This window comes from Ylistrum balloti, unplaced genomic scaffold (genome assembly GCF_031769215.1).
Source record: "Ylistrum balloti isolate Yb309-2 unplaced genomic scaffold, AGI_CSIRO_Ybal_v1 Utg369788, whole genome shotgun sequence".
Classification (NCBI taxonomy): domain Eukaryota; kingdom Metazoa; phylum Mollusca; class Bivalvia; order Pectinida; family Pectinidae; genus Ylistrum; species Ylistrum balloti.
In genome coordinates this window covers 530022-545846 of record NW_026781973.1, presented here as the reverse complement: position 1 = coordinate 545846, position 15825 = coordinate 530022, and the positions used below count along the sequence as shown (strand labels likewise).

Sequence of the window (15825 nt, the reverse complement as noted above, 5' to 3'; positions counted from 1 at the left end):
GAATTTTATTTATAAGAACAAGACAAAATATGAAATAATTGTTTGGAATTGAAGCCATCTTTTGGCTATAAATGTGATGAGGTCTGGAGTACCTGATGACTATGATTTGTTATGAAGACTAACCTGTGTCCTGACAATTCACTTGGTTTCCATTAGCATGAAGGAGATTATATGTGGATATAGTTTAAGGCATGGAATGACCTCTTTTGTTTGCTTATATTGTGATGCTACAACATAAATTATGAAGAAAGAAGCCTAGAATGCTTGTTTACTGTGTTGTATGTCGTTGCATGTTGTGAAGCTGTAGTATATGTGGTAGAGGACGCCCAGTCCTGGACTGGTTCATGTCTACTCCTGTCATTTCTCATATATCATAGTAGTAGATGTCTCATCTCTTGTTATAGTGGGAGTCAGCATGCCACTTTTCTGCTGTAGTAAACAGTGGCATACCACGTTTCTGCTGTAGTAGACAGTGGCATAACACGTTTCTGCTGTAGTAAATGGTGGCATACCACGTTTCTGTTGTAGTAGACAGTGGCATACCACGTTTCTGCTGTAGTAGACAGTGGCATACCACGTTTCTGCTGTTGTAGACAGTGGCATACCATGTTTCTGCTGTAGTAGACAGTGGCATACCACGTTTCTGCTGTTGTAGACAGTGGCATACCACATTTCTGCTGTAGTAGACAGTGGCATACCAGGTTTCTGCTGTAGTAGACAGTGGCATACCATGTTTCTGCTGTAGAAGATAGTGGCATGTCTCATTTCACTGCTGTAGTAGATGGTGGAATGCCACTTTCAGCTGTAGTAGATGGTGGCATGTCTCCTTTCACTGTTGTAATAGACAGTGGAATGCCACATTTCTGCTGTAGTAGATGGTAGCATGTCTCATTTCTCTGTTGTAGTAGACAGTGGCACGTTAAGTTTCTACAGTAGTAGATGGTGGCATGCCATGTTTCTGATGTGCACACTGTGTCATGCCACATTTCTGCTGTAGTAAATGTGGCTTATCTCATCTCATTGTTGTAATAGACAGTGGCATGTTTCAATTCTTATCATATCTCCCCTTCCTGTTGGATTATACAGTGGCATACTTGTGTTTCTGTGGTAGTAGATGGTGCCATGCCACATTTGTTGCATTAGACTGGTGCATTTATCATCTCTCTGTTGCAATGAAAAAGTGGCATGCCTTATCTCTGTTGTTTTAGACAGTGGCATGCCTTATCTCTGTTGTTTTAGACAGTGGCATGCCTCATCTCCCTGGTGTAGTAGACAGTGGCATGCCTTGTCTCTTTTTCAGTAGACCGTGGCATTATTTCTACTCTTCTGTTGTAGACATTGCTATACCTCCTCTAAATTGTAATAAACAGTGGCATATCTTGTCTCTGTTGTAATAGACAGTGGCATATCTTGTCTCTGTTGTGATAGACAGTGGCATACCTTGTCTATTGTAATAGATAGTGGCAACCTTGCCTGTTGTAGTAGATAGTGGCAACCTTGCCTGTTGTAATAGACAGTGACATATCTTGTTTCTCTGTTGTAGTAAACAGTAGCATACTCCATCTCCATTGTAATAGAGAGTGGAATGCCTTGTCTCTGTTGTAATAGACAGTGGCATACCTTATCTCTGTTGTAATAGACAGTGGCATTTCACTTTTTAGATAGTTCCAATGCAGGGTTGAGCTTGCTCTGTGTTGTAAGTCCTGAAACCTTTTGTTTTTAGTATGGTGACATAGCTTTAACATGCTGCTCTGTAACTAACAACTGATCATAACTCTATCATTGCATTTACTGTTGTGTAAATGTCAGATGCTTTACTTTTTCTTATACCAATACATAATGCTAAAGTTATAGGTGAAAGCCACCTGATTAGTAGCAACATCTTTATTTATAATCAATATGTTGTATTATTGCTTAATATTAGATTACATTTGTATCTGTTTACAAATATTTATTTACATATATACACATTTTTTTATTTTTAAAATTTGAATATTATTCAAAGTTATTTTGTTGTTTTTCATATTGCAAATGATTTTAAAGTGGTTTTATACCATATAATAGCCTATGTTTTATTTAATTTAATTTTTTTGACCGTACATTTCATTGATATCATCGCATTACATGTCATATTTCCTATCCTTTCTGCTTTGAGTTTTTGTTTTCATTTAACATTTAACTTACAAGGAAGTACATAGGTTAAGAACCATCTCTTATAGTTAATTACCAAGGTTAAGAACCATCTCTTATAGTTAATTACCAAGGTTAAGAACCATCTCTTATAGTTAATTACCAAGGTTAAGAACCATCTCTTATAGTTAATTACCAAGGTTAAGAACCATCTCTTATAGTTAATTACCAAGGTTAAGAACCATCTCTTATAGTTAATTACCAAGGTTAAGAACCATCTCTTATAGTTAATTACCAAGGTTAAGAACAATTACTGAAAGAAAGGAATTATCAAGTCAAGAAATATTATTTTTACAATATTGATAAAGTTAAGAACCATTATTTATAGAAATGACCAAGGTTAATACTAACAACAATAGGAATAGCCAAGTTAAGGACCACCATATCTAAGAATTACTGGACTGCACTAGAGATAGGAACCATGTTAAGGACCACCATATCTAAAAATTACTGGACTGCACTAGAGATAGGAACCAAGTTAAGGACCACCATATCTAAGAATTACTGGACTGCACTAGAGATAGGAACCAAGTTAAGGACCACCATATCTAAGAATTACTGGAAGCACTAGTGTTAGAAACCAATTTAAGGACCACCATATTCCAGAATTATTTGACTGCACTAGAGATAGGAACCAAGTTAAGGACCACCATATCTAAGAATTACTGGAAGCACTAGTGTTAGAAACCAATTTAAGGACCACCATATTCCAGAATTATTTGACTGCACTAGAGATAGGAACCAATTTAAGGACCACCATATCTAAGAATTACTAGACTGCACTAGAGATAGGAACCAAGTTAAGGACCACCATATCTAAGAATTACTAGACTGCACTAGAGATAGGAACCATCCTTACTAATTCCTTATTTATTCCTTTTTTTTTCCAAAAAAAAAAAAATTTCACATGATAGTAGGGATTCAAACTAGAATATATATAACAATGTCAGGGAGGGTAGGACTGATTACAATAAATATATCAAAGTGATAAATAGTAGTTATTAGAGTAGATCTGAGGTATGACTTAAAACACCTAGACATCTGTGTTGGCTTCTACTATGTGCATGTTCTTAGTTTGAACCTTCCCTGGGAGAGGACTCGATTTATACTTTTCATATCTAATATTTTACAGATTTTCGTTTCTTTGCCTTCTTTCCCAAACCCTTCTTTATGTAGACTTCCTGTTAGACATGAGGTCACTTCCTGTCAAATTTGAACCCTGAAGCTGATGTTTCTGTACATCAATTTTGAACCAGTCATTTGAAAACTTTAAAACTTATCCTCATGATTTTGTATGTCTGTAAAATTTTGAAATTATTGTATAAAAAAAGTGACCATTGTACAGAAACATCAGCATCTTTGGCATGGTTCATTGCCTTTCATATCATCTTCATCATCACGAACCAAGGATTCTGCACTGCAGAGGTTGTGAGTGGTCGTTGTTAATAGTTGCAATTGTTTCCACGGTTACAGTGTTATTTGATAAATCTCCAGAATGGAACAGCGGGATTAAGGGGCGTCTAATTTTACAAGATGATGATGTGTCAACGAAGATAGAAGGAGAATATAAACGCCTCAATTCGTGTTGTCATTACAAGGTATGTACTCACCAGTCAGGAAATCGTTGTTCTTCCTGATTTCAGATGTTTGGAGCATTTGAGAGTGATTGACAGGTCAAGGTCAGATTACGTACCACTGTGGGAATATAGGATCACTCTTTATTCATTAGACATTTTATTGCTTTTTAAATTGATGAATTTTTAATTGACATTTGAAAAACCCAAACTAAGATGAAGTGCAGTACTATTTGCCCCAAAGGTCAAAGAGCAGGATTACTGATGCTTAGTAGTCCAGTTCTCAACCTCCAACTTCAGATAGCCCGCGTTCTTAATTAAAGTGCTTATAATAGAATAGCAGGCCTGAGGATCAAGGGTCAAGGTCATAACTGTTGTTGATATGGCTTATGATAAATGATTATGGAAAAGAAAATTACCTTATGTTTGAAGTTGTAGTGGTCAAAGCACTGAAGCCTGGAATAAAAATCTTTAATAAAAATGAAGATTGGAGGGGAAAAGCACCAAATGTTTGCAGAAAGAATTTGATAAAAACCTTCCAATGACATCTAAATTAAGGATACACAATTGTATATAGTAGTATATATAGTGAAAGATACCAGATTTGTTCAGATTACTTAGGAGTCTTCATGAAATATCATTTTTGGAACTGAAAAGGTTTATCGAAATGTCTATCAAATTATGGTTTGATCTTATTATTGACCTTGACCCATATTGAAATACAGGGGGAATAGATTTGGTTTGATCCAAAGGGTCATGTAAAGCATTTAATGAGGATCAGAATCATGAAACATAGTTTGCTGTATGTCTAGCTTTGAAGACAATTTGTCCCAACATGTTATATTGTACGTGTTCAAAGTCACTAAGATTAAATACTTTAAAATTAAAAAAAAAAACAACCTACTTCTTATGAGAACCATAAGGTGTAGAGACAATTAGTTAAAAGTTTCTAGAGCATCATTTAATTGAAAAAAATGAAAACATCTATTTAATTGTATCAGTCATGGAACATTTAGAAGTATAAAGTGTGCAACATTGAATGTATTTTATATGATATTCAATGACCTTGCAACATAGTAGAACATAGTAGAAGTGGTCTGGGATAAAGATTTAACCATGTCATTCCATTTTCAAAACAGGATTTTCATGTATGTTCCTTCAGTAAATATCATGCAAATATGTGAATGTTGTTCATGCAAAATGTTAATTTTCATTGTGCAGTGTGTGTGGAGTATTTTATATGTATATCAATAAAGATTGGCATGGTTTAAACATTGAAGTGTCAAATAATGAGTTGTCTCCCTTTGACAGGTACCTGATGGTGCATTCATGACATTGGTGCCAAAACAGCCTCAGTCCTACTATAACCTCTCCATGAACTCAAACGATAAATCTGGGTCCAAGCTGTACAGTGGTAAGTATCTCTGGGAGTCAAAACCAATTCAAACTTGAGACTTCTAGTTCCTGTGAGAACATCACTGGATATCATAATCCATCTTTAGCAACAAAATATTATGCATTAGTTTATGTAGTGTTGTAGATTTCCCACTCAGAGGCGTAAAAGATTTTTGAATTTGTGTAACTGCTGAGATTGAACAATTTCTGATCAGTTTTTCTGTTTTGCCAGATTTCATTTACTCCAGGAGTCCATCCCTAAACCGAACTCCACAAGGTTTCCACGCAGACACAGACGGGAGTGGATACAAGTATTACCACCTCGTCAAACAACACGATGCCGAGACCCTAAAAGAGGGAGATCGCGGCAGTAAGATGGTGTCTGAAATCTATCTCACCAGACTTCTTGCCACCAAGGTAAGTTGTTTAGATTTTGACCATGGCTAAAGTGACTGTCTGTCCAGATGTCAGTTGGTTGCTCTTTTGTTACTCTTTTTACATTGATAGCTGTCTGATTTTGATGCCCCACTTATCTTATTGGTTTGGGGAGGAAACATAATACTACCCCTGTTCTTTATCTTTCAGAATATCTTTACAGATCTGGTTCAAATTTTCATAATTAATTTGTTGACTATTTACAGGGTACCCTTCAACAGTTTGTTGACGACTTGTTTGAGAGGATATTCAGCACTAACCACAGGTGTACAGCCCTTCCCCTTGCCATTAAGTACATGTTTGACTTCCTAGACGACCAAGCCCTACAACATGGTATACAGGACATCGAGGTTGTACACACATGGAAATCCAATAGGTAAGTGATGATCATATTTTATAATTGAAAACCTGTGAACATGACATGATGTTTAAAGTAATATGTCTGATAGCCCATAGAATATATCATAACAAATGATAGTAACTGGAATGACACCTGATGATAGTTTCATGTAGCATTTGGCTCAAATGAACTCATGTTACACCAGTTGATGGAAATTGACTCATGTTACACCAATGGGTGGAAATTGACTCGTGTTGCACCAATTGGTGAAAATTGACTTGTGTTACACCACTTGATGGAGAGTGACTCGTGTTACACCACTTTGTTAAAATTGACTCATATGACATGTTTTGGTTGATATTGACTTCTATAAAGCCTTTGAAGGAGCTGAAGATTTGTATGTTTTTCCATTTCAGTCTTCCACTAAGGTTCTGGGTTAATGTGATAAAGAACCCCAACTTTGTGTTTGACATCTACAAGTCACCCATTGTGGATTCGTGTCTGTCTGTGGTGGCCCAGACATTTATGGATAGCTGCTCCATGTCAGAGCACCGTCTGGGTAAGGACTCCCCGTCCAGCAAGCTCCTCTATGCCAAGGACATCCCAAAGTATAAGAAGTGGGTAGAACGATACTACCAGGACATCAAGATGATGCCCGCCATCAGTGACCAGGATATGACCGCCATGATGACCGATGAATCCAGGGTTAGTGTCTGTGTATATATCTAGTCAAGGTCATGTTAAGGTCATTCACAAGAGAAGACTGTAAAATAAGTAATGAACATAAGAACCATGTCACAGCCAGGTCCAGGACCATGACGGTGATATAAACAGTTGGATTAGGATTGGTGGAGACATCATACAAATCCTGTTATAGTTTTATCAATAGAAATTTAATACACCTCAGTCATTATTGAAGCATGGATCATGTTATTTTGGTCCTGCCTTGAGGTGTACAGGTCATAAACATATTTGTACGAAGGTCATTTGGATATAAGAGTATGATAATGTAATTTGCTGCATCAATGTTTAAAATGGGAAAGGAAATGTAAATATCTGTGAAAATATATATAGTGAGTAAATAAAATGAAAATTAATTCCTCGTGAAGAAATAAATATGATAAAATAACAAAAATGCAAGACTATCAAGAATGCCTCTCTTGGCTTCTCAGACTTCTTCAGACCTGAAATAGATTTCGTCTTAGCATGTATTTATTCGTATTTAATACTTTTAATTCTAGTGTCATCAGGATGAGTTTAATACCAGCGCAGCCCTTCTGGAACTATATAAATATGTACAGAAATACAATGAAGAGGTAAGGTTGACGCCAACAGTATTTCACAAAACTCTGCATCATTCCATTGCGATGAATAGGAATTACATATGTGTTTTGAGACTTAATTCAGCATTTTGTCACATGTTTATGTGGGTTTTTTTTTCTTTTCTTTTTGGTGACATCATTGATCACTGATTTAGCTTTTCTCAAGTTTTAGTTTGAAAAGAGAAGTAATTGAAAAATCAATATTTTGATGAAAATTCAGTATACTTTAAATGTTTTTTAATATGAATACCTTAAAATAACAAAATGTGCAAAAAATCTGTCATGTGTTTCAAATCTTCCATTTCATTCCTGTAAATTAAAAAATTGATAATGAAATCTGAAGTGTGTTTCAAATCATCAATTTAAAAAATTAAAAATAAAATGTGGAACTGTAACAAACACAAGTGTTGCTGACTAACTGATAAGTATATTTGCTGTTGCATGATGTGTTACAGGACCAACACATTATTTAATTTGATTAATTAATATATGTATAGAATATGTTGTATGTGATGCCATCCTGTCAACTGTATACATGTGATTCTGTTTACAGTTGTGGCAGGCTCTTGAAGAAGATGAATTTGCCAAAAAGAACCGCCTGACTTACAAACTTGAGCAGGTTCGAATGACAATGGAGGCAGAAGTTTACTGCTGATACACATATCACACTCACAAAGGAGCTTTAATTTCATCATTTGTTACTATGCATACTTGGCTTTAATGCAAACATTGGTTGGATGGAGATCTGACTCTTGTGTTTCGTTTGTTTTGAAGTGCTTCTACTGCTGATGGTATATACCTCGTCAGGTCAATTTTTCAATTTCTTCTGTCATTGCACGGTAAGTGCTGTGACATAGTATATGTTTTGTACTCCTCATCATTACTTGAGTAAAAGTGAGTGCCATGTAACCAGAAGGCCTGTTCCAAATGTAAAAGTCAGTGTCATCTGCCTAGGAAAGAGTGAGGATCACGCACACACAATAAAGTTCTCAATTCACCATCGTCTTCCACCTGTACTCGACGAATCTCTGTGCACTGTCCATATGTAGGCCTCAGGTGTCTGGCCAGCTGATTTCCAATCCACTGTAGATTAGCCAATAAAGTGATGCTGTTGTAATATAACTACATCCTGTAGATAGGACTTGCATGCAGAAGGATAAGCAGTTCATAAGTGTTTATATGCTGAAAAAATGAGACTTTCCATCAAACAACAGAGACTGGTTCGTGTTCGACTGGTTCACATAACATTTATAGAACGGACAAGTTCATAGATCAGTGTATCTTGTTCACCTTACTGTGAGACTCCTGAAAAGTGAGTCCAGTTGATTGAACAGCAAGACTATTTCATAGATCAGCACATCTTGTTCAACTAATGGTGAGACTAGTTTGCAGAAGAGTGACTCCAGGTCAAAGACTCAACCCAACAGCACATCCATGTGTTCATTAACATACCTATAGCTCTGGTGCAACTGACCAGAACTGTCTTTGTATGTAATTTTTTATGTGTTAAATGTACAAGCTATTTTTAAGTATGAAACTATTTACTTGTAATGACATGATTCAGCTGATTTCATATTTTCATATCGCACTCCGCTGTAGATTTGGATTTTAGGTCATCCTTCATTCATGAACAGAATTTGATACTCCACATTGCACATTTTTTTTTTTTTTTCCAACTATTTTCGAAAATGAAAAAAAAATCCAAAATTGGTAATACACACAGTAATTTACTTGGATTTTGGACAAATGATTTGATAATTTTCTGAAAGGGTGAAGACCGTTATAGATTTTTTTATGAAAGGTGAAGAAGAATGATCAACATTTATTTTAGAAAATAGAAACCATTTAGCATATTTTTGCCTTCATCTTTTGTATCAATAAATAGTACACATGCTCATGTACATAACAATATTGCATATATTATTAGGTCTATAAGCTAATTCAATAGATATAGTTTTCTTTGTGCCAAAAGAATCATTATTCATTCAACCGACAGTCAATACCATTCACATACAAAAGTAATCTGTACTTGCCATAGATTAATTTTCTATGCAGATGTATCAATCAGCGTTCATGTTGTCTATTGGTGGTCTTAGATAGCTCAGTCTGGCCTAGATTTTCAATTACAAGATTCATGTAGCCATGTTATCATGTGGCAGTCAAACTGATGAACCCCATACATTACCTCCCATAAATATTGTTTACCAACACACTACAGCTCCTATAAATATTGTTTACCAACACACTACAGCTCCTATAAATATTGTTTACCAACATACTACAGCTCCTATAAATATTGTTTACCAACACACTACAGCTCCTATAAATATTGTTTAGCAACACACTACAGCTCCTATAAATATTGTTTACCAACACACTACAGCTCCAGTTACCCTGGATACCACACAGCAGATAGAGAATTACTGACAAATACATACTCACTGCTCCCTAGATACCTCAAGAGACATAAATAAAATTGATAAATACCCAGTTACAAAACCTTGATACCCCCTTGACATAAAAAGGTTGATAAATGCCCAGTTATTGAACCCTTGATACCCCACCAGACATATAAAGGTTGATATATACATTGTTCATAGTTATTGAACCCTAAAGAACCCACCAGACAGAAAAAAGATTGACCAAAACCCAGCTATTGCATCCTAGATAACCCATCACACTACAACAGTGATACCACCCTAGATAACCCATCACACTACAACAGTGATACCATCCTAGATAACCCATCACACTACAACACTGATACCACCCTAGATAACCCATCACACTGCAACAGTGATACCGCCCTAGATAACCCATCACACTACAACAGTGATACCACCCTAGATAACCCATCACATTACAACAGTGATACCACCCTAGATAACCCATCACACTACACTAGTGATACCACCCTAGATAACCCATTACACTACAACAGTGATACCACCCTAGATAACCCATCACATTACAACAGTGATACCACCCTAGATAACCCATCACACTACACTAGTGATACCACCCTAGATAACCCATCACACTACAACAGTGATACCACCCTAGATAACCCATCACACTACAACAGTGATACCACCCTAGAAAACCCATCACAATACAACAGTGATACCACCCTAGATAACCCATCACACTGCAACAGTGATACCATCCTAGATAACCTATCACACTGCAACAATGATACCACCCTAGATAACCCATCACACTACAACAGTGATACCACCCTAGATAACCCATCACACTACAACAGTGATACCACCCTAGATAACCCATCACGCTACAACAATGATACCACCTTAGACAACCGATACTCTAGAAAACCCACCAGATTTCATTGTTGCAAATGCCCTGTAGCTCTGTCCTAGATGACCCAACAGACTTTGAAATGTTACTTAGAAAACCCATCAGGTTTCAAAAGTGTTGACTCCAGTAATTAAAGGCCCTTGATTACCCACCACATCTTAGAGATAGTCACCACTTGTTTTATATTTCTTTGAGAGTTAATTTAACTTAAAGTATGTGATTCTGACTTGAAATGAAATGTTATTTGTGGTATTAATCATTACAAAAATCCAACTAACATATACATATAATATATATGGTTTTGTTTTTACAACAAATATAATTACGCTCATATATTTACCTTTAAGATTTTAAATGTAACAATGTGCAAGGTTGTGCTAGTCAAGTTTCTCCTATTTTATGTAGTTGTATCATATCTTGTAATTTGTGATGTTTCCTAGCCCACTTTTATATATGTCACAGTGGAACCTTGTAAGTCTGAAGATTTTCTGTTTACAAATCATCAATTAGCAGTTGTCAATATCTCTTTAAAAATAAATCATATTATGAGTTACAAGGTTTTACTTAATGGTCATTTGTTAGGTGTAATCACTGGTGTAAAATTAGAAACATTTTAAGTTTTATATGCGATTTTAAATTCTTCAGATAAACTTCCATGATAGGGTGAGAGCTTCCATGTTATCTCTGTTACTAATGCTGTGTCACAGTTACCTCCCTTGTGGTTGCTATGTCACAGTTACCTCCCTTGTGGTTATTTTGTCACAGTTACCTCCCTTGTGGTTGCTATGTCACATTTACCTCCCTTGTGGTTGCTATGTCATAGTTACCTTCCAGAATGTTCCTATATGACAGTTTTAAGGAACACACTATGGCATGCAGTTGCTTAAGTGGATAATTTAGATCTGTTCGGGATGGAAACAAATTTTTGCCAAACATTTTAACTTTGAAATATTCATGATGATGTAATTGGAATGAATAGGAATTTGTGTTGCCATTGGTTATTGTACTTATAAACTATCTTAAAAATTAAATTAGTTTTCTATCTATACCTGTTAATGTTAATATGATCAGCAAACATTGAAATGATTAAGATTATTTTTGTTGTCACTGGGTTCAGATGTATACATATGAGGAGATGTAATCAATGTAGCTGTCAATATTGTTATAGTAGAACCTTAGTGTTAGTGGCACTCATCTTTCATTGTCCTGGGTCAGACAGAATGAACCTCCTCAATAGAAATTTACTCTGAAGCTTTCATTTAAGTGATGGATACAAAACTCAATTTCTGTAAATTGAATTTACTATAAATGTAATTTGATCTAAAAGTATTGGACTGGAAAACAATGTATAGAATTGCCCTGATCATTTTGCTTACCGAGTGTTGTTTTTGTATTGACCGAGTAAGTTACATGTTTCAAAAAGTTCCTGTTTTTATATTGTATTGATTGTCATTTTACTATTTCCTGGTTTAATTTTTTTTCGTGTCCTGGGTATTAGACACAGATAAAAATCGTGAAAATTAACAGATTAATCCCATTATAATTTGTTGTCTTATTTGTTTATTTTGAAATTATGTACATTGTTTATCATTAAAAAAAACTGAACAAAATCCATTGATGAAATTTTTGTGATAACAATGTAAATATATTTGTGTTTTATTTTTGAGTTTCTCTGTGTGACATTAGCTATGCAGGATTGTCTACTAGTCCCCAGGTGTTTTACATCAGTGTAGTCTGCAGAAATTCTTACAGTTTATAAACACATGAAATTTATAGTACCCTATAGCCAATGTAAATTGTGTAAATATTAGTGTAAAAACCTATCATTGAATTGTAAAACAAAACCAAAGACGAATGTATGAGATAGAGATTGTTGTTACTGTTTAGCTGATGTACATGTGTATAACATATAGTGGTGTGAAAGTTATCATACTTTGGTTACAATCAATTTCCTTTCACTGTGAAGCTAAAACTGATAACACTTAATAATAGACATTAACTGTACCTTGATTTTAGATTTATGTACCCAGCCATATTCTCCATCATGGTGCTTTTCTTTTGTTTTGTTTTTTATTTTTGTTCTAGTTTGATTTGATTAGATAGTACAGGATTGACTCTGTCCAGACTGGTTTTGCCTAGATTTTAGAACATATAAGCTGCTTTAGATTTCAGAGAGCTTGTAATTAATGGTATGCTAGATATGTTGGGTTCAACAGATTTCTGAAGTCCTTTCTGAAAATGATGTGGCGTTTGGTTGGTTTTGTTTTTTTTTCTGTCCTGATAGAGGTAACTCTCAAGATTAAATCATCTATGTTGGCTATGCAACTATTTCATTTACATGCCATTGATATTTAAATACAAATTTTTCATTTGTATAAATGTATTTATATATACATATATCTATATATATATATGTGGAAGTTCAGTCCTAACCTGGACCACTGAGAGAATAGTGTGAGAGAACGACCACTGTGGTATCACACGCCATGTTTAGTATAAGTGTAAGGGGAGATAAATCTTCTAGTGTGGCACACAATGAACTGAGAGAGTAAGAGATATAGAATGTAATGGTTATGTATGCATGAGATTTTATACAATTTTTGATACAGTGATTTAGATGTGCATCTTCTTAAAGCTAAGAAAAAATATTTAAAAAAAATAGAATAAAACATTACTGCAAGTGAAATCAGTCTTTATTGTTTGTTTTTTGTTTAAATGATGAGCTTTGTCAACTGTGATCAGTATTATGATTTTGTCATTCTCTGAATTCAACAAGTCTATGGCTGATGAGTCTGGCAGGAAGGGTTGCATTTCATTATCTCCATTTTTAGGTCACCTGAGCCAAAGGCTCATGGTGACCTATTGCCATCATGATTTGTCTGTCGTCGCCCGTCATGTGTTGTTAACTTTTCACATTTTCAACTTTTCTCAAGAACCACTGGATGGATTTCAACCAAGCTTGGCACAAAGTATCCCTATAGTAAGATGCATCAAGTTTGCGAAAAAAAGGGTGTGGCTCCAATAGGGGCTACAGGAGGGGGCAAAAATTAGGTAAATCTTTAAAAATCTTCTTCTTATGAACCAAGTATCAGAATTTCCTAGAATTCAAAATTCATGATTCTTAGAGCAAGGTTTACAAAGTTTGTGAATTAGAAAAAAAGTGGGTCATAAACAGGCCCTCCAGGGGGCACGAAAAAGGGGTCAAAATTCAAAGTTGACGGATTTCAACCAAATTTAGTATATAGGGTCCCCTAGTGAAGAACATGTGACTTTGAGTTGAAAAAAGTGTCTGAGGGGTTCTTGGTCCTCATGGGGGGCAAAAAGGGGTGGATTATATTTTTTTTTTTTTTTGAAAATGGGTTCTAATGGCTTTGACCATGTTTTTGGGTTACAACCGCACTAAACACAAAGCATCTGTGTAATAAGACACATTTAGTTTGGGGGAAAAAAAGTAATGGCTGCTACAAGGACCCCAGGTGGGGGTAAAAAAGGAGTAAAATTAGGTAAAGTAAGCTTCTTTAAGTTTACAATAGAAAAAGGTGTGGCCTCAATGGGGGCATATTTAAGGGGCAGAAAAAGATAGAATTTGTTAAATCTTAACAAATCTTGTTGTCCTGAACCAAAAGTGTAACTTCATATAGATGATCTTTAGGGAAAGGACTGCAAAGTTTGTGAGAATAAAAATAACTGGTCCAAAATTAGCCCTTCTGATATTTGTTACATATTAATCTTTAATAAAGACATGTGTGTTTATGACAACCATATAGGCGAGAAAAAATGTGTAGCCAGATCTTTCATCAAACCCAGATTTTATTACTCGCTGAACCTTCTATGTTCTGAGCTACATGTATAATATGGTTCAATACCTGTGGTAACACTACATTTCTCAGCCTTGATACATATATATTCCTGTCTCTGAAGTACCACAAGATTTTTTTACATTGTTTTATGTGAGTTTTTTTAGTTGGATGCCTTATTGTATTAGGCAAGGAAAAGATTGTGGATAGACTTGAAATTGATCTGGTTTTTTGTATATTTTAGCTATACATGTATCTACTAAGCTATATTTCAACTTTTAAATGAAAACATGATTTGCTTTATATAAATGTGCAACCCTGGCCTCTGTTTGGCTAAGACATTTTGGACTTCCTCTCAAGAACCACTGGGTGAATCATGTTACATTTTTGCAACATTTTAAAATCCCCAGATTATTGACATATATTCCTCAGGTGGCCATTAAGGCCCCTTGGGCCTCTTGTTCTTCATTTTCCTTCATTGTTTTGCATATGTTTCTGCTGTTGGTGTACCGGTACCCCTCAGAATGGTGTCCTCTGCTATAAAAATATCCCTTAGGATGGTGTCCTCTGCTATAGATGTACCCCTCAGGATTGTGTCCTCTGCTATAGATGTACCCCTCAGAATGGTGTCCTCTGCTACAAAAATATCCCTCAGGATGGTGTCTCCAGCTATAAAAATACCCCTCAGAATGGTGTCCTCTGCTATAGATGTACCCCTCAGGATGGTGTCCTCTGCTATAGATGTACCCCTCAGGATGGTGTCTCCAGATATAGGTGTACCCCTCAGGATAGTGCCTCCAGATATAGATGTACCCCTCAGGATGGTGTCTCCAGATATAGGTGTACCCCTCAGGATAGTGCCTCCAGATATAGATGTACCCCTCAGGATGGTGTCTCCAGATATAGGTGTACCCCTCAGGATGGTGCCTCCAGCTATAATAATACCCCTCAGGATGGTGTCTCCAGATATAGGTGTACCCCTCAGGATGGTGCCTCCAGCTATAATAATACCCCTCAGGATGGTGTCTCCAGATATAGATGTACCCCTCAGGATGGTGTCCTCTGCTATAGATGTAACCCTCAGGATGGTGCCTCCAGCTATAAAAATACCCTTCTGTCCTCTGTCCGTTATTCCACCCGTAAACAATTTTTGTTATTCCTTCTTAGGAAGGACGTAACGGATCTCTCTTAAATTTCATGTTTAGGTTCCCCTTGGTACATAGCTGTGCCTGGTTGATTTCATGACTGATCAAAAAAAGAAAATGGCAGACAAGAGGATTGAAGAGGAAATGACTATGATTCCAGCCGGTTCCGTTAGGGCACTACCTTACAGAAATGGCTATGATTCCTGCCGATTCTGTCAGGGCACTACCTTTCAGAAATTACTATGATTCCAGCCGCTCCTGTTATGGCACTACCTTACAGAAATGACTATGATTCCAGCCGGTTCTGTC

General features: G+C 35.9%; 2 protein-coding genes across 2 annotated transcripts in view; both read left to right on the top strand.

Moving 5' to 3' along the window:
* Nucleotides 1–3663: 3663 nt before the first annotated feature.
* Nucleotides 3664–13260, top strand: LOC132544261 (plexin-A4-like; the record flags this gene model as incomplete). Its single annotated transcript, XM_060207833.1, has 7 exons — nucleotides 3664–3788; nucleotides 5076–5178; nucleotides 5392–5576; nucleotides 5801–5970; nucleotides 6351–6639; nucleotides 7176–7250; nucleotides 7810–13260. Coding segments are annotated over 7 exons (1049 nt in total), but the record flags the coding sequence as incomplete, so codon positions are not given.
* Nucleotides 13261–15633: 2373 nt separating this feature from the next.
* The window catches only part of LOC132544260 (uncharacterized), a 30125-nt gene continuing 29933 nt past the window's right edge, over nucleotides 15634–15825 (top strand). Inside the window, exon 1 of the mRNA XM_060207832.1 lies at nucleotides 15634–15730. Within this exon, the coding sequence (XP_060063815.1) occupies nucleotides 15634–15730 (97 nt within the window). The remainder of the gene's footprint in view (nucleotides 15731–15825) is intronic.